This window comes from Dipodomys ordii, unplaced genomic scaffold (assembly GCF_000151885.1).
Source record: "Dipodomys ordii isolate 6190 unplaced genomic scaffold, Dord_2.0 Scaffold61, whole genome shotgun sequence".
NCBI classification, from domain to species: Eukaryota; Metazoa; Chordata; class Mammalia; order Rodentia; family Heteromyidae; genus Dipodomys; species Dipodomys ordii.
The window spans coordinates 9,236,114-9,254,208 of NW_012267277.1; the positions used below are offsets into that span (position 1 = coordinate 9,236,114).

Genomic DNA, 18,095 nt, shown 5'->3' on the forward strand with positions numbered 1-18,095 from the left:
CTGGACTCAAACCCAGAGCCAGGAAGAAGTCCTAGCCAAGATCTGTGGTCAGCAACCTCTCTGGTGACCTGGTGTGCCATGTCACACTCACGGGTGGTCTTGTCTCCTGGCTCTTTGCTGGTAAGCGGCATTGGTGGATGTGTGATGGGGCCTGCGTTGTTTTGGCTTTTCCCCCTGATAGCTGGAGATTGAACCTGGGGCTTCATGTATGCTAGGCAAGTGCTCTACCACTTGGGCCCTCAGATCTTTGGCACTTTGTTTTTGAGAAGATCTTACTATCTTTGTTTCAGCTGGCCTCAAACTCCCCATCCTTCCTTCTACCTCGGAAGTAGTTGGGCTTACAGATGCGTGCCAACACTCCTTTTTTTGCATTTTTGTTTGAGTTCTTTAAAAGTCTGCATCCTGTAAGTGACTTATGGACGGAAAGGAAGTTTGGTGGAAGAAGTGAAGGCCCTTTCTCAATGAGATCTGCTACCAGGAATACTGGATTCTGAACAGAGGCATTTTCTCCCAACTTCCCTACATCCACCAGTACGAGTGGCCAGTGAATGTCGAGGGTTCCCTGGTGGCTAGATCTTGATAGCTTTGGTTCCCTGGTCCTTTCAGACCCCTGGAAGAGCCTGAGTTCCTCTTTTAATTACCAGGTAGAAGCTATGGATCTGCTCTGTAACTCATTCTGTTCTTGACTCAGGAAGTGGCTATAGAAGTTTTGTATAACTTCTTCAGTAGTGTTGCGTGTGAGTTTTGTACTCTGGCCATCTGCCTACTTTAGGTTCCTTTGAGGGGTCATGAGTGAGGTTGGGGGATACAGGTCTGAGAGAGTAGGCTAGATGGCTAGTTCAAGTATGTGCTGAGCAGAATTATCTCACCTTTGTAAGTAATGATATGTTTCTGTACTCTAAAAGCAATTGTGTGTGTGTGTGCATGCACACAGGTACTGAGGCTTGAACTCAGTGCCTCACACTCTTAGTTTTTTGCCCAAAGCTGACCCTCTACTTCTGGCTTTTTGCTGGTTGGAGATAAGAATCTCTCAGATTTGTCTGGCCTGGCTTTAAACGAGGGTCCTCAGGTCTTAGCTTCTTCAGTAGCTAGGGTTGCAGGATTCATCACAGAGGTTGATACCAGCCTGGCTGGTATGGAGTCCCTGCTCAGCCAAGTCACTGCACCATCCAGGACTTCCTGGTGGTCACAGAGCACACTGCCCTGCAAGGGTGGGTGGCACTCAGATGGCAGGAGGGCAAGATTGTCAGGTTCCACACCTCTTGTTCGGCCTTCTCAGGAGCAGTAGGGCAAGCGGAGTGCCAAAGACAGGGACCAGGACCCGTCCATGGACAGAGGGCTGGAGTGGCTCTTGATGGGGGTGTTCGGGCAGGGTCCTTATGCACAGGCCTGCTCTCCTGCTGGAGCAGGCACACTCTGCTTGCCATGAGCGGCCTGAGTGTACACAGCAGTGCACATGGGTCCAGCTGTCCCTGGAGACAGTCCCCAGCAGTCTCCCTCACTTTTCTGTGTAAGGAAGCAGGGGGGGTCTCATCAGAAATGTTGCCTGTAGCCAGCCAGGCATGACCCCATCCTATCACCTCTCCTGGCCACTCCCAAACCGGTAGATCCATTGCTCATAAAAGGCCAGTTGCCTCTGGTTACCAAGTGCTGCACACAAGCATGGTCATGCCCCCCCCCCCCATGATCTCTGCAGGCCCTTTACCCTCCTCTGTCCTAATCACAGTGGCCATGCATTATATATTACACAAATAATAGTCTCCTAGAACCTGTGCCCCATGCAGGCGGAGCCCAGAGTGCCTTGCCCGGGCTGTGGCCCGCTGAGCCCATTCCACCCCATCCGGCCACCAGTTCTGCATCCACACATGTAACCAACTGTACTTGGAGAATATTCAAGAAAAACTTGGGTGTGTCCTCACCATGCACAAACACCTCCTTGCCATAATTCTCAACCAAGTATGTGTACACACCACCTCATTTTATTGATTGATTGATTTGATCTGTTGTGGGGCTTGAACTCTGGGCCTGAGCACTCACTGTCCCTCAGCTCAAGGCTAGCGCTCTACCGCTTGACGTCTCCCGGCACCTCCGGGGCCCACATGCCTGTGCAGGCAGAGGGTCTGTGCAACAAGGAGACAGACCAACCTATGCAGGACACGGCTCTGCTGTGCCTGATTTGAGAAAACTTGCATTCAAGATTAATCTGGAAGATGTTTGTGATGTGTCCAGGGCTCCTGTGAGGCCCGACCAGGGCCCTGAGCAAAGCCGCATCCTAGGAATGCTCCCATGGCCACTGAGCATGCGCCTCACACCTATCTCCCACTCCCACTGCCCCCCCCAATCCCATGAGCACTGAGCATGCGCCTTCTCCCCCTGGACACTGAGCATGCACCTTGCCCCATTCCAGCCCCCCCCCCCACACACACACATGAGCACTGAGCACGCGCCCTCCTCTCGTGAGCACTGAGTATGTGCTTTGCTCCATGAGCACTGAGCATGCGCGTTGCTACCATGAGCCCTTAGCACGCACCCTCCACCTGTGAGAATTGAGCATGCGCCCTGCTCCCTACCCTGTCCCTGAGGCCTAGCACTGAGTAGGCAGCCTGGAGTGGCCAGATAAAATATCGTCTGGCGTAAATGACAAGCTGTCTTCGACCCTTTTGTTGAAACACTCCTGCTTATTTATGTTGTCCCCCCCCCCCAGTCCTGTGTGTGTAGGTTTATGGCTACGCTTCAGTCCTGGCTTTGGCCAGCTATGTGTTGTCCAGCAAGTTGTCTGACTTCTCTGTGCTTTGGTTCTGTACCTGAAATGCAGAATGCCCCATCTCCAAGTTCCTGTGATCTTATGTCCCACCTTGGGCACCTAGGTTTATTAGGTGCCACTCCTGGGGCTTGAACTCAGGGCCAGGGTACTGTCCCTTAGTGTTTTTGCTCAAGACTGGAGCCCTGCTACTTGAGCCACAGCTCCACTTCAGCTTTTTGTGGCTTCATTGGAGTTAACAGTCTGCCCAAGTTGGCGTTGAATCTCAGTGATCTGATCTCAGCCACCAAGTAGCTGAGATGACAGGCATGAGCCTCTGGCACCAGCTTGACCTCAGCTTTTTAGCCCCTTTGGCCTCGTTGTTTGGCTAGTAACAATGGCAGTAATGAACTCTTAGGGTCCTTGTGGGGCTCCCCAATTTCAAAGAGCGTTCTTCCCTGTTGTCATGGGGATGCCACATCTCCTGGCGCAGATGGGAATGCGCTCCCCCCAGGCGGGTCCTGCATTCTCTCCACATTTTCTTCTAGGCTTGCATCCCATTGGGAAGAAGCAGCCTGGGCCAACCACAGGGCATTGGGGCGTGCTGGAGCTGTGACTGTAGGGGAGAGATGTGGTGAGATCTGATGCTGGGTAGAGGGTCTGGCAAGCAGGACAAACAGCTTTGAGGCTGGCTGGTACTTCCTTGGCCCAGGAGGGTCACGTCAGGTGGGTGGCTTCCTGCAGGGGTGAGGTCCCTAGGACTGGAGCCCAGCCCTGGGGTGCGTGGGAGGCTCCGCCTGAGGGACCTGCAGCCACACACAATTGGGTTCACAGAACTGGGGAAATGGAACCTTTGCCCCACGGTTTGGGCAGAGAGTGCCACCTTGCCAGGAAGCTGGGTCTCTGGACAATCTGTTGTTGTTGTTTTATGTAGTGAGGTTTGAACTCAGGGCCTTATGCTTAGTCTGGTTGCTTCCTTGGCTGGTGCTCTGCCACTTGAGCCATGCCTCCAGCCCAGCTTTGTGTTTGGAGCTGGAGTCTTCGGGCCTTTTCTGCTGGAACTATGAGTCTCTGGATCGCAACTCTTGAGTTGCTAGGATTGCAAGTGTGAGCCACCTCAGCCAGATTCTGTTCTTGAAAATAACATGGGGAGGGGCGGGGGGGCAGATAGGTCTATATCAGGAGCCTGGCTCCACTGTGCTGTTTCTTGACTGAGAGAGCCTTCTCTGAGCTCTCTTGTGCCAGGCTCTCTGGTGGGTGGTGCCAGGCCAAGGCCAGAAGGTCCCTGCCTCCGGACCTTCCTATGTCTCCTGAGGCTTCACCCCGACACCTTTATTCCTCAAGGAAGCCATGAACCTGTCCTGTCCCTTCCCATAGGTGGAGTGCAGCTTGGTTTTCCTGACTGAGCATAGGCTCTTGGCAGCCCATGGGGGTCCCTATCGGGGTCATCAGGCCACAGCAGCCGCCTTCCTCCTGTTCACACCATGTCAGGTGTGACCAGCGCATCACCTGCTGAGCAGTTTGAGAGCCAGCCACCTGGGTTTGGGGGACTTGTGGCCCCCAAAGGCCTCAGGATGTGCCCTGGATGACCCACAGGTAGAGTAGGATGAGCTTTTTGGGGTGAAGTGGCCAAATGGAGGCCCACTGTGCCCATGTCCGCCCCCAGGACTGTTAGAAGAAAAATGGCTGGAGGGGCCTGGTCCACTGGCCACTAGGTGCTATAGCCACATCTGCTTTCCTGGGTTCTGCCCAGCCCGACCTCACTGCACTGCACACCCTGCCCAAGGTGGCCTGGCCCAGGCCCCGCCGGCCTTGTTATGACCCCGTGTTCACTGGTGGTGGGGCCGAGGGTCTGCAGCACTCACACAGCGCTGGTGCTGCTGCTCCCGACCTCACCCGGACAGAGGGATGCAGCCTGCTGCCGCCCCACACCCCACTGTTGGGCTACACCCAGCCACCTCTGCTCAGATCTCCTGGGTGGGGGGACCTTGTCCCCAGCCTGGGGACCCAGAGAGCATAGTGTTTGAGATCCCCCCAGCAGACTCCTCCCTCCTCTACCAGGTCTGTGTGGCCACTCCATGGCCCAGGGCCCACTCCGCCTGCTTTGTCCTTCCATCCCTACCACTACAAAGCCTGGGGCTGCACGGACACAGCTTTGGGAGCCACGGGTCCTGGATTCAAATCTTCAGAGTGTTCTTGTTGGCCAGGAGAGCTTGGATGGTCTAGAGAACTTGCCTAGGAGCCTCTTTCCCAGATGTGGCAGCCTTGGCCTCAAAACAGGGGGGCTGAGGACTCCACAAGGCACCCCAAGTAACTGCCCCCCCACTGAGGTGCTCAATGATGATGCTATTACATTATTTCCTTCTCTTGCCTTTCCTCCCTCTCTCCCCTTCCCTCCCTCCCTCCCTTCTTCCCATCCTTCCTTTCTCTTTCTCTCTCTTTCAAGCTTTAGTAAGAGTTTATTTTAGAGTATCTTCAGATAAAGTAGGGGAAAATGAGAGAGAGAGAGAGAGAGACGGGGGAGGGAGAGAAACGCGTCGTGCTCCCCGCGTAGGAAGTGGGAGTTGGAGGTTGGCGGAGGCTGGTCCCCGTCCTGTGGTGTCCACTTTCCAAGCTGGGCGAGGCTCATGCTCTGCTCATGCAGCAGCTCCTAAACCTTTGGTTTTTTTGCAGGGGTGGGGGGGCTAAGATGGGTGACAGCCCCCCATCACCTAGGTAACCTGCAAGGACCTCTTTTGCCACACATACCTTTCGTTCTTTCTATCTCTACCCATTTGTGGCGTTCCCAGATTAAAAAAAATAATAAGATATCAGATTTACATACCCCCGTGTATGTCCATTAGAAAGGGGGGGGAGGGGGAGGGAGCTCATCTGCTTCCTCAGTTTACTTCCTGACATGCACCTTGTTCCATGAGTCTACCTGAGCTCAGAGAGCCACAGGCATTTCCCAAAGGCCACACAGCAAGTCGGTGACAAAGCCAGGAAGCCCCACCCCACTCTCCCCAGCCACGCCTGGCTCCTGCATTGGGTGACACCCGACAGTTCCTGGGAGTAGATGCCAGACAACTCTTGGGTCTCCATCCCCCTCCATCCCCCACCCCCTTGCAGCCAAAGTACAGAACGTCCCAGGCACTAGGGTTGGGTAAGACTGCTGGGCTGGGCCCATGGCCCAACTAGCACAGCCCTGACAAGTACACAGGAGAGACACGAGGAGGGACAGGGTGCCCAAGAGTCTCAGCCCAGGATGCCCCAAAGGGACACTGATGCCTCCCCATCCCCCATCCATCAGAGTGGCAGCCGCCCCTCCCCTCCCCAGACTGGGCTCTGTGCACCTCCAGATCAGCTCCCCTAGCTGCCTAGGAGTCTGTTGCCAAGGCAACCGCATCCTCCAGGTGCTCCCGGCCCCACCGCTGCTGCTCACACCTCCACCCAGTCTCTCCCCCTGTTCCCTTCATGCTGCCATGCCTGGACCCCTCCTCCTTCCCCCCCCCCCCCCGTGAGGCTCTGGATGCAGGCAGGTCTCCCGTCACCCGCCCACCCGATGTCCCCTGGTGTCTAGTTCGTGTTTCCAAATGCAACTTTCCCAAAGCAAAATGTCCTCCCCTCCTGGTGGGACAGCACCCTCTGGCCTTCCAGGGGCTGCCCAGGCATGGCGGGCCCTGCCCTGCCTCTCCTTGGCCCTCTCCTTACTCAGAGTCTCCCAGGCCCTTCCTTCCACCCTCATCATCATCTCTCTGGCTTTTCAGGCACATCTGACCTCAGGGCCTTTGCTGTTCCCACCTCTTAGAACCGAAGGCCCAATATGGGTCCGTCTCTCCACTTGCTGCAAGTCCTGGCTCACTTGGTGCTGTTTCTGAGGCCTTGGTCTTCCCCATAGCACTTCAGGTCCGCCCTCTGTGGTGTCTCTGTCATCACCATCTTGGGGTCTTTGGGGCCACAGGCACGCATGCATGTACCTGCTTACTCTCTGCGCCTGCTGGCCTTGGAGTCTGGGCTGGGCTGGGGAGGTCTCAGGAGACACGGGAGGGGCTGAGGCCACTACCCCACACTCATCTACAGCAGCCCGGGGAGCAGCCAAGGTTCTGTCTGTCTCGTTCTTTGTCTCTCTCTGTCTCTCTGACTATCTCTGTCTGTCTCTCTGTCTCTATCTCTGCCTGTCTGTCTCTGTCTCTCTGTCTCTCTCTCTGGGTTTGAAGCTGGCAGGGACACACGCTGTTCTCCATATTCTCCCACCCACAAGTCTATTTTTCTGCTCGGTGGCTGGCTGTCCTTTGCCTGTGTTTAGGTTGTAGTTATTATTTCCCTAGTTTCTGTTTTTGTTGTTGCCGTGGCTTTGGTCTGTCTCCTTGGCCCAGCCACACTGTGTTCCTGAGAAAGCTCTGGACCCCAGAGGGAGAGATCCCCATGGGGTTCACAAGTGCCTCTTGTCTGCTTGGGATTTCTAGAACCTTCCTGTTCACTTCTAGAACCTCCCTTCTTCCTCCCCTCAGTCTTTCCCTGTTTTCTCCCTGCCAGCTGGCCTGGCTTCCTGTTTCTTCTTTTCAATTTTTCTTGTATATTTCTTCCTTCCTTCCCTCCTTCCTTTCTTTCTTTCTTTCTTTCTTTCTTTCTTTCTTCCTTCCCTCCTTCCTTTCTTTCTTTCTTTCTTCTTTTTCTGTTGTGGGGCCTGAACTCTGGGCCTGGCCCTGGCCCTCACCTCTTCAACTGTAGACTAGAGCTCTACCACTTGAGCCTCAGCCCCACTTCCGGCTTTTTCTGCTTATGTGGTGCTGAGGAATCGAACCGAGGGCCTCAGGCATGCAAGGCAAGCACTCTACCACTGAGCCACCTTCCTGGCCCCTCATTGTCTTTCTCCTTTAGCTGAAATCGCCAGGGACTGCTTGAGCCTCACCTCTAGTCCTTTTGCAGTTAGTTTCTCAGATAGGGTCTCGCACTTTTGCCTGGCTGGCCTGCTCCTATCTCTACCTTCCTAGTAGTTAGGATTATAGGTGTGAACTACCATACCGTATTTTTGAGACAGAGTCTTGCTAACTTTTACCTGGGCTGGCCTTGAACCACAATCCTCTGATCTCCACCTCCCAGGTGTTGGGCATCTGAGCAAAGACCTTCCGCAGGAGAGAGGGGCAAGCCAGATCACTGCGTAACAGAAGAGGGGTGCTGCCTGGGGCAGGAGGGGACCGCAGGAAGCAAGCTGTCGGTTGGGGTAGCTGGTGCACTCTGGGGTCCCCGACGTTGTGGCCTGTACGTGACTGTGTGCCGCATTGTAGTTTCTGGAAGGCATCCTGTGGATGGATATCCCACTTTGAGCCAGGTCAGGGCTCCTCATGGCCCATCTTTGCTTTGAAGAAGTCCAGCCACTCTGTGAGAACCTGCGCACGGCACTCGCACCCTGTGTGGCAAAACTCCTGGGCCCTGCTCAGTGCCTTGGCTTTGGGATTCGTGCCTTGGCGCCCTTCATGGAGGGATGTGCACGGGAGCCCTTTAAGTCCGTCTTAGTGCAGCCCCAGTGGTGGGAATTTCGTGGACTCAGAACCACTGGATCTGTGTTCATTCAGTTCTATGTTAAGTGCTAACAACACAACGAGGGACTAAACCCAGGTGGCGGTCGTCACCCTGACTGCTCTGGAGCTCAGGGCTATGGCACCTGGCCCAGGGCCACTCTGCCTCAAGGGTGGCCCAGGGTGGTGGCTCTCCCCTGGGCAGCACCTTGGGTCCCTGGAGACACCCCATTCCCCGCGTCCCCCCCCCCACTAAGGTTCTGGCGGCAGGACCTCTGTGTTTAGTCCAGGCCTCTCTCAGGGAATCTCTGGATCAGCCAGGGCCCCATCCCTTCCAGAGGCCTCACCCAAGTTCACCGAGACGAGCTCTGAAGGGAAGGAGGTGGGCCAGATGCTAGCAGGGGCCGGGATTTCTGAAGGAGCAGATGTGGAAAGAGAAAACCACACTGCTGCCAGACATGAGCAGGGAACTGTTCACCAAGATGGGGCGTGTGTGATCGAATAAGTGTGTGTGCAAATGAGTGTGAGTGTGGGAATGTGTGTTGTGTGTGAGTGTGGGAATGTGTGTCTTGTGTTTGTGAATGAGTGTGAGTGTGTGACTGTGTGTGTGAGTCTGGGTTGGGATCTGTATTGAAGGGACTGTACAGAAACACTGTGTTGTACGGAAGTGGATGCCTGATTATACAGGGTAGCAGAGAGGCAGATGTGCCGGGGTGAGGTCCTGGACCTGAGGGTGGGGTACCCAGGGGTAGGGGTGGGGCTCTGAAGGTAGGGAGGCCAGGCCCCGTCTGCCATCTGTGGGAGAAGAGCAACTGGGGTGAAGGGGAGCCAAGGGTGGCCAGCAGGACACTCTGTTGCAGCGATGCAGTCTAGGGTCATTGTTCCATCTAGTGTCCTGAAGAGGCTGCCGTCATTGTTTGGCGGAGGGGCACTGAAGGGGACCGAGGAGAAGGAGTGGCTGTGGGGGGACCCACGAAGTGTCTCTTGTCACTAGTGTGTGTGTGTGTGTGTGTGTGTGTGTGTGGTGCTGGTGCTGATGCTTGCCCTCAGGGCCTGGGCACTATCCTTTAGCTTTTGCACTCAAGGCTAGTGCTCTATCACTTGAGACACAGCTCCAGGTCCAGCTTTTTGTTGCTTCATTGGAGTTGAGTCTCATGGACTTCCCTGCCTGAGCTGGCTTCAAATCGTGATCCTCGGATCTCAGCCTCCTGAGGATGACAGGTGTGAGCCGTGGGTGCAGGCTGGCAGTCAGCCTTTGAGGATCCGAGGTTACCCCTCCATCCCCCACAGCCCAGTGCTTCCTGCTCCTACACAGGCCATTCCCCCTGGGTGGATTGCAGTCCCGCTCTGAGCCTGGATGGTGTGGGGGAGGGGGCCTGGGGAGCACACCCCAGCTCTCTGAGGGCTATGCGCTGGAGTGCCAGCATGCCGAAGGCCGTCTCCATATGGAAGGACCACAGTTCTCAATGCCGGTGTTCCCACATTGCCGATGGGCCTGGTGCTCAGAGAGGGCCCTGACTCACCGAGGTGGTACAGCCAGGGAGTGGGCACCCAGCATTGTGAGGTTATGTTGCCATCTGTGTGACTCAGAGCAGACTGCCGGAGGACCAGTTAGTTCCAAAGTCCCTGTGCTCAGTCCCCAGAATCCTGGGGACCAGGAATACACTGGGGTCTCTGGGGTGCCCTGACCAATGCAGGGCTCCAAAATCAGGACAACCACTCCCTGAGCCAGAGAGGACCCTGAAGTGGTGACCTGAGCCTCAGTTTCCTTATCTGTGAAGCAATGTGACCATCCACCCTCCCTATCTCCTGGGCTGCTGGGGGGCCCAGAGGGAAGGCCGGGAAAGGACTGGGGAAGTGGGGTTCCTATGAGTGGCAGCTGGAACTGTCCACCAGGTGGGCAGAGCATCCAGATGTGGTGGCCAGGCTTGTGTGTGTGTGTGTGTGTGTGTGTGTGTACACGCGCACGCAGGGGGAGAGCACGCCCCCTAGTGGAAATGGTCATGCCGCAGATGGGGGACAAGAGAGAACCTGGACAGCTGGGGAGGCGGGGCATGGCTGGATGGAGCTGGGTATTAGTCTATGCTCACTACCACCTTGCGTGCCAGGCTGGGGCACCACTGGCTCCCACCCTGTGCTTTGCCTGTCACCGGGCCCCATCAGCCAGTCAGCCAGCATCCAGGGAAGTTGAGGCCCAGAAGCCCTGGCCTATCCATCTTGCCTCTAGCTGCTTTGGCCAGCATCCTGCTAGCCTCCTATTGGTCCGTCTCCAGAGATGGGCAGAGACAACAGATTGTGCTGGGAGGGGCGTGGCCTGTGTACAAATACGACACAGTCCTGCATACCACTATCACCTTGGAGTCATTTTATTGTTTTGCTTTTGAGGCAGAGTCTATGTGGCCTAGGCTGGCCTAGATTGTGGGACCTCCTGCCTCAGCCTCCTGAGTGCTGGGATTGCAGCAGAGCCACGGTGCCCACCCCATATACATACATTATATTCATATAATTTTAATTAATATATTTATAATATTATTTTTAAAATTTCTGAAGAACATGAAAACCCCACATTCTATTGAGTGGGCTGTCACAAAATCCAGACTCCCATTTACCCTCCTCCAGAGTGGTTGACACTCCGGAGATGTAGGCTGGATGTTGGGTCCAGAGGCTCGGGACACTGCCCTCCTGTCTCCACACAGGTGTATCTGTACTGCCCCAGGAGCTTTCTGCCTGTAGTGCTGAGGCCTGGCAGGTAGGAGATCAGGGAGGCCAGTGGGAAATGGAGCCACAGAGCGGGTCAGGCTGTGGTCTCTGCAGCTGGAGCCAATCCTAGCTGTCCACTGGGAATGTGTGTGTGTGTGTGTGTGTGTGTGTCTGTCTGTCTGTCTGTTGTGGGGCCTCAGAAATAGACCTTCATTTATTCTTGCCCAGATTTCTGTGTGGTCCCCCAGGGGGAGGGCATGTTGATCAGACCCAACAGGGCATGTACTAATGATTAAATCTCACAGCATAGCCAGGCTCATGCCTGTAACCCTAGCCACGTAGGAGCTGAGGTCTGAGGATCATGGTTTGAAACCAGCCCAGGCAGGAAAAGTTTGTGACACCCTTGTCTCCAATTGACTACTCCCGAAAAAACTGGAAGTGGAGCTGTGGCTCACACAGTAGTACCAGCCTTGAACCAAAAAATCTCAGGGCCTCCAGGGCCTGAGTTCAAGCCCCAGGAATGGCACAACAAAACAAAGCAGAACATCTCAGGTCACATGGGTTGAAACCAGGCACTCAGCCGCCCGGTGTCCAGGAGATGCCATCCTGCCCGGGCGCCAGGTAACATTTCTGTTCTTTCTCTTCCCGTGCAGCTACAGCCTCCGCCTGGCATCCCGAAGTCCCTCGTCAGCCGCCTACATCACCAGGCAGTGCCGGAAGGTCAAGGCCTCGGCTGCGCCCCACTTCCAGGCACCTTTCTTCAAAGAGTAGATGCTCGCCTGCCCTGACAGGTAGGAAGCAGGGAGCGGTGGCATTGATTTCTGACGTGGGTGGTTCTTGGGGGTGGAGAGGCTGGTGTGGGCTGAGCGTGGGCTTGTCTAGGACCTTCCTCCAGGAAGGCCTTCATGACCGAAGGCAGAGACGTGGGGCCCCTCGGCTTTAGACCCTCGCTCTGCCACTCACTGACTGCTAGGCTTCAAGTCATGTGATCTCCGGGCCTCAGTTTCCACATCTGTACAATGGGGATCACAATAGAGCGTGCTTTGTGGGATGATTGTGCACATAGTAAGGGTCAAATGTATCCAGAGCATGTAGCCTGGTGCCTGGCCATCACTCAGCTCTGGGTGTTAGCCTGTGGTATGGTGATATAATGATAACTAGTGGGAAAATAACAACAACAATCGAAGCTTCAGTGCCTGTAAGACCACGAAGCATTGTGGAGTCTCCATTCCCACAATGGGAAAAACCTGGGAGGCAGCCAAGTACCCGTGGCTCGCACCTATAATCCTAGCTACTTAGGAGACTGAGGTTGGGGCCAGTTTGAGACCAGCCCAGGCAGGAAAATCCATGAAATTCTTATCTCTGGTGAACCACCAGAAAGTTGGAAATGGAGGTGTGGCTCACATGGTAGAGCACCAGCCTTGGATTAGGGAAAGCTAAAAGGGAGACAATGCCCAAGTCCTGAGTTCAAGTCTCAAGACTAGCACAGTAACAACAAAATAGCCACCAGTGCATGTGGTCATCGCTGTTTGTTTCCTGTTTCTCCTCAGCACCAGAAGTGACTTGGAATCAGAGAAGCCAAAGGGACTGGCAGTCGACCCTGCAGGAAGTTAACAACCGGGCCCCGTGTGAGATTGCGAGCGTGCATGCGGGTGTGTCTGGGCGTGCGGGTCCACGCATGCCCTTCAAGCCAAGGTCCCAAACCCGGGGGAGCAGGCAGGCAGCTGGCTCACTCCATCCTCTGGACTGATCCTTGGATGTGACCCCAGAAGGTGCTCTGCAGCTCAGTCTTGCTGTCGAGATGGGGTCTCTCATACTATGCAATTTCTCAAGAGCTCCTTGCCCTGCTTTTTTTTTTTTTTTGCTTCCTGAGCTGTCTTTGGCCATTGTGGGACTTTGGGTTAACCCCTGGAGTCAGCCTTAGTCCTGCCTGAGGAAGGCCTTCCAAGAGGCCAAGTTCCCCCTTGACTCCCACCCCTACCTTCACTCTCCCCGCTCCCCCTGCCATGCCTCTGGGAATCAGTAGTATATAGACCCCACGGGCTGAGCCTGAGTCCTCAGCCCCAGCACTGGGAGGAATCCTCTTTCCTGCCTGAGGAACCAGAGCAGAGGGTCATGCGTGCACACACTTGCACGCATGCACACACTTGTGCACGTGCATGCGTGTGTGCGCACGCACACACACACACACACAGAGGGAATGAAAAAAGAAAAAAAAAGGAGAAGAATTTACAAAAAGGACAGCGGGAAGAGGAATGATTTTCCTGCCAGGGAAAGTCAGGGGTCACATCAGCTTCTCCTGGACATAGTCTGGGTCAGCTGCGAGTTTGTGTCTGGGTCAGTGAGGTTGGTGGGTCCGGTGCCTTGGGGGTGGACCCCAGGCAGAGGGGCCCTGGGACCCCTTTGGTGCTGTGTCCCCTGGGCACGTGGCAGGCCCCGGGTGGTGGGACAGCGCGACACCATAGAGAGATTTGTGTTTTCCTTTTTCAGGGCTACTAGGGTTGATCTCCCAACTCTGTAAATATGTATGGAGACGCTTTTAAAAAGCACGTTATTTATGCCCCCGATTGTAAATACCCCGTTTTTAAAGTTTTATAATGCCTCTAATCGAATCCGTCCGTGTCCTGGCTGCCGCATGGGGGTTCCGGGGATTCTGGGAGAAAGCCACATGGGCAAAGAGGTGCCGGCCAGCGGCCCAGGTCGCCCTCGTCCTAGCTTCCACCCAGCTAGAGCTGGTTCTTTGTTTTCAACTTGTATAAATTCATCCGTACCCCAGTGGGGGCCTCTCACCAGCACGAAGCACGGATACAGCTTTGTCCCCTGCACGTCCTCACTCACGGACTGTGCCCCGGCCTCTGCACCCCGAGGGGAGAGAGGAACACGCAGCAAGCCGCCAGCCAGCGTCGGCGCCCAGGGCTCCTCCTCGTCCACACTCGGCTGTGAGGAGAGCGCTTCCGCTCACAGAGCCCAGGCTGTCCCATGGGGAGTGGGCCTGCCCGGCCGGGGGGGGGGGTTCCTCCAAAGGCCTCCAGCCTGGGGCACGGGTCAGCTGCCTCTGCTGCGGAAAGCCAGTAGAAATAAAGGCTGGAGAGGGATGGCGAGGAGAGGACGTGGTGTGGTCTTTGTGGATCTTGGCCTGTGGTCTCCCACATGGGTGGGTGGGTGGCAGGGCTGAGGCTGAGACACAGGCTTTCTCAGAGACTCCCCTCCCTCCACACACACACATCTGGAAAGCCACGCTTCTCTTGCTGGTCACTCACTGACCCTCCAGTAATGAAGCCATTTATCCAAGTCCTAAAGTCCACCCATGCCTGCAAACACAGGCGGCCTGCCTTTAACATAGAAAGAAAAATGTTTCTCTCCACAATTTTATTGAGATCCAGTTCACAGGCAGTGTGCCCCATTAGAAACTAATGTTTAGGGGCTGAGACTGTGGCTTAGTGGTAGAGTGCTTGCCTAGGATGCATGAAGCCCTGGGTTCGATTCCTCAGTAAACACATACACAGAAAAAGCTGCAAGTGGTGCTGTGGCTCAAGTAGTGCTAGTCTTGGGCAAAAGCATCTCAGGGACAGTACACAGACCCTGAGTTCACCAGCCCCAGGACTGGCAAAAAAATAAAAATAGATAAATAATGTTTGGAGGATTTGTAACAGATGTGCAGCCATTGTGGCCAGCAATTTTATTTCTTTATTCTGTTTGGACTAGGATTTGAACTCAGGGCTTTACCACTTGAGCCACGCTCCCTGCTCTGTTTGGTTTTAGCTTATTTTTTTCCTGTGGCTGGCCTGGACTGAGATCCACTTATACCTATGTATGGGCCACAAGCATTCACCACTACACCCAACTTACTGTTTGAGATGGGGGTCTTGCTAACTTTTTGCCTGGTCTAGTCTCAAACTATAATCCTGATCTCTATCTTCCAAGTGCTGAAGTTACAGGTGTGAGCTGCCACATCTGCTTTAGAAGATTTTCATCACCTCAAAAGAAACCCCAGATGTGTGCAGGTGGCTCATGCCTGTAATCCTAGCTACTCAAGAGGCTGAGCTTTGAGGATCGATCAAGGTTCAGAACCAACCTGGGCAGAGAAGTCTGTGAGACTATCTCCAATTAACCACCAAAAGAAGCCAGAAGTGGAGCTGTGGCTCAAAGTGGTAGAGCACTAGCCTTGAATGAAAGAGCTAAGGGGCAGCACCTAGGCCCTGAGTTCAAGCCTGAGAACCAGCACACACATGCACACACGCGTGCACGCACGTGCACGCACACACACACACACACAAGCCTCGAAAAAAAGAAACTTTCAGCAGCCACTCCCCCAAATGCCTTTACTATAAAACCTCCTTCTATCCCTAAGAATCTGTCCATCTTATCCATGTCATATAAATGGACCATGTGACACGCGATTTTTGGTATAGCATCTTCAGGTTGTATTCAGTCCACTTATCCGCTGCAGCTGATGATTCCTGGATTGCTCCAAGATGGGGGCTGATACAAAGGAAGGCACTAATTGGGTTTAGGTGGCTCACACCTGTCATCCTAGCTGCTCAGGAGGCTGAGATCTGAGGATCATAGTTCAAAGTTAGCCTCAAAGCTATCTCCAATTAATCAGCAAAAAGCTGGAAGTAGAGCTGTGGCACGCACACACACACACACACACACACACACACACACACACACACACAAGGTGGCACTCCCACAGCAGGGAACTTAGGCCCAGCTTTCTCCCTGTGTCTGTCTGCACTTACTGCTGTCTTAGTTTGGTTTTAGCCACTCTACTAGAAGGAAGGGGCTGTGGTCCTGGGGAGGGTGATCCTAGGCGTGGGTGGGTGGGGCAGAGGATGGAAGTGTGGGAACAGCAGCCCTGCATTCTCTCTGGAGTTTGGGGTGGGTCCCCCTGCCCCGCAGAGGGGCTCTGCTCCTGTCTTAATCTCGTACAACCATAAGAGAAAGAGCCTGGAGTTTTGTCTTTTCACTTGAACACTTTCCTCCACAAAGGCACCGCGGTGTGGGGGCCATGCAAACAGAGTGGACAGAGACGCATCACATCCCACGAGACGGAGTCCAGGAAAGTCTGTGACCCGCAGGCTGGCGGTGCGGGAAAGCGTCCTGGTGAGGGAGGCTGGGGTGGCTGTCACCACATGGGGCGGTCCTCTGTGACTTGGGGGCTCATCTCCTCTGGGAAGAATCCCACAGGCACAGCCCACCCTATCGCCCTCTTGCTTATACACCAGAGTGGCACCACCCATAACTTCCTGTTCTTTGGGAAAGCAAAAGCCAGCCTCGGAATGAGGGGGTGGAACCCTCACACCCGGCTCTCCAGCCACCCCCCAGATTCGAGCAGGTGGGGTTGAACGCACACAGGCCTTGTTATAGGCCTCCACGTGGTGGTGCTGGCAGAGGCTGGAGAAGAAGGACGGTGTCAGGAGGCAGCAGATTCAAAGCCAGCCCTGCTTGGGTTGCGAGCACACAGGTGGGTATCTGGGAGGACTTCCTGGAGGAGGCAGGGACATAAGAGGCTCACAGGCCCTAATCAGGACCCCATTTTCTGAGGTCATACTGAGCCTTAAAAGGTAAGATAGCAAGCAGGCTAGGATGAAGAAGAAGGTGGTGTCCACTTCCAGACCACAGTTCAGCTCCCTCAGAAGAAGCTTCCAGAGGGCCTGGCAGGCCCCGTGTCTCTTCTGCACAGAGAAGGTCAGTGAGCGGCAGCTCCCCCAGACCACCCCTGCTCAGTCAGCCCAGCGGCGGTACCATTACTGAGTTCAGAGGCCTGCCAGGCAAAACTCTGTCCCATCTCTGTCCACAGCCATCTGCTCAGAGAGGTTGGGCAGTTTGGTGAGGGTCCCACAGCTGGCCATTGTGGGCCAGGAATCCCACGCATCTTTCCAAGCCCCCCTCACCTGCCTTACCCATCCCTCCCTGCCCCGCTGCCTCTGTCTCCACACTGCTGGTTCCTCCTAGACTTGAGCAAGGGTCAGTACCCCATCCTCAGCTCAGCTCCCAGGGGTTAGGCCCGGCTAGCCCCGGAGCTCAGCTTTGTTCCTTGTTTGAACACTCAGTGACATCTGTGTATCTGCCTACCTATGGTCTGGTCCAGTGTCTCCTCAGGTGGAGGAAACCGCTGTTGCTGGAATCACCTGGTAGTTTTGTTTAAAGAGATTGCATTGAGCTGCACAGGTGGCTCACGCCTGTAATCCCAGCTTCTCAGGAGACTGCGATCTGAGGACTGTGGCTTGAGGCCAGCCTAAGCAGGAAAGTCCGTGAGACTCTTATCTCCAATTAGCCAGCAAAAAGCCAGAAGTGGTGCTGTGGCTCAAGTGGTAAAGCACCAACCTTGAGTACAAAAGCTCAGGGACAGGGTCTAGGCCCTGAGTTCATGTCCCACAACCAACACACACACACACACAAAATAGGTTGAATCAGACCAAGGGGTGAGGTGTGCGCCTGGACCACCTGCGTCCTGGGTGGGCTCTTTGTTTCTCACCACCTGTTTAGTTTGAGGTGTGACGGAGTGTGAGCACAGGCTTCCAGCCCCCCAGGGGGCCAAGGCTGCCTCAAGGGCTCCGGGATGCCCCGCCGACAGTGTCCCTGGCGGCTGGGGACATGGGCATTCACAGGAAGGAGCTGGGCCATGAGATGGCGCTGTGCAGGAAAGGGTGGGGGAGGGGTCAGAACAGGAAGCCCATCAGCCTCTGCAGCAGGAAGACTGAAGTGATCAAGTCTGCCAGCTCAGTTGGCCCAAGGCAACAGGAAGATGCCTGCTCGCCACACAGCATCACCATCAGCTGTGGCTGGGACCCAGGCCCAGGTGGATGGGGCAGCGCTCCTGAGGCTCCTCCCTTCAGTGTGCTCAGCCACTGAGCTAAGAGCACCCAGTCAGGGCCTGAGCCCAGGGGAGCCTTGGGGCTCCAGAGCTCTGCAGCCCGGGGCTGGGGAGGCAGGCCCCACTCAGCTCCGTGTCCCCATACCCCTCCCTGCTCAAGGAAGAAGGGAGAGACGCTCCCAAGAGGAGCTGGGCCTGGCTTTGCTTTATTCTTACAGCATTTAGTCCCGCAGGCACTCCTGGCCCCTTAGTTGATCTAGAACAGCAATCCCATGGAGCAGAGGGGCTCCACCTGTCCCCGGACACATTGTGCCTTGGTGCCAGCAGCCCTCTGGCT

General features: G+C 55.2%; 1 protein-coding gene across 2 annotated transcripts in view; it reads left to right on the forward strand.

Moving 5' to 3' along the window:
- The window catches only part of Prdm2 (PR domain containing 2, with ZNF domain), an 87,034-nt gene extending 73,169 nt beyond the window's left edge, over positions 1-13,865 (forward strand). The window contains exons 6-7 of one of the 2 annotated variants that reach the window (XM_013022286.1): positions 11,592-11,729; positions 12,489-13,865. In XM_013022286.1, the coding sequence (XP_012877740.1) occupies positions 11,592-11,729; positions 12,489-12,688 (338 nt within the window). In that variant the 3' untranslated portion in view covers positions 12,689-13,865. The remainder of the gene's footprint in view (positions 1-11,591; positions 11,730-12,488) is intronic. The other variant, XM_013022284.1, reaches the window with a different exon arrangement.
- The last annotated feature ends 4,230 nt before the right edge of the window (positions 13,866-18,095 follow it).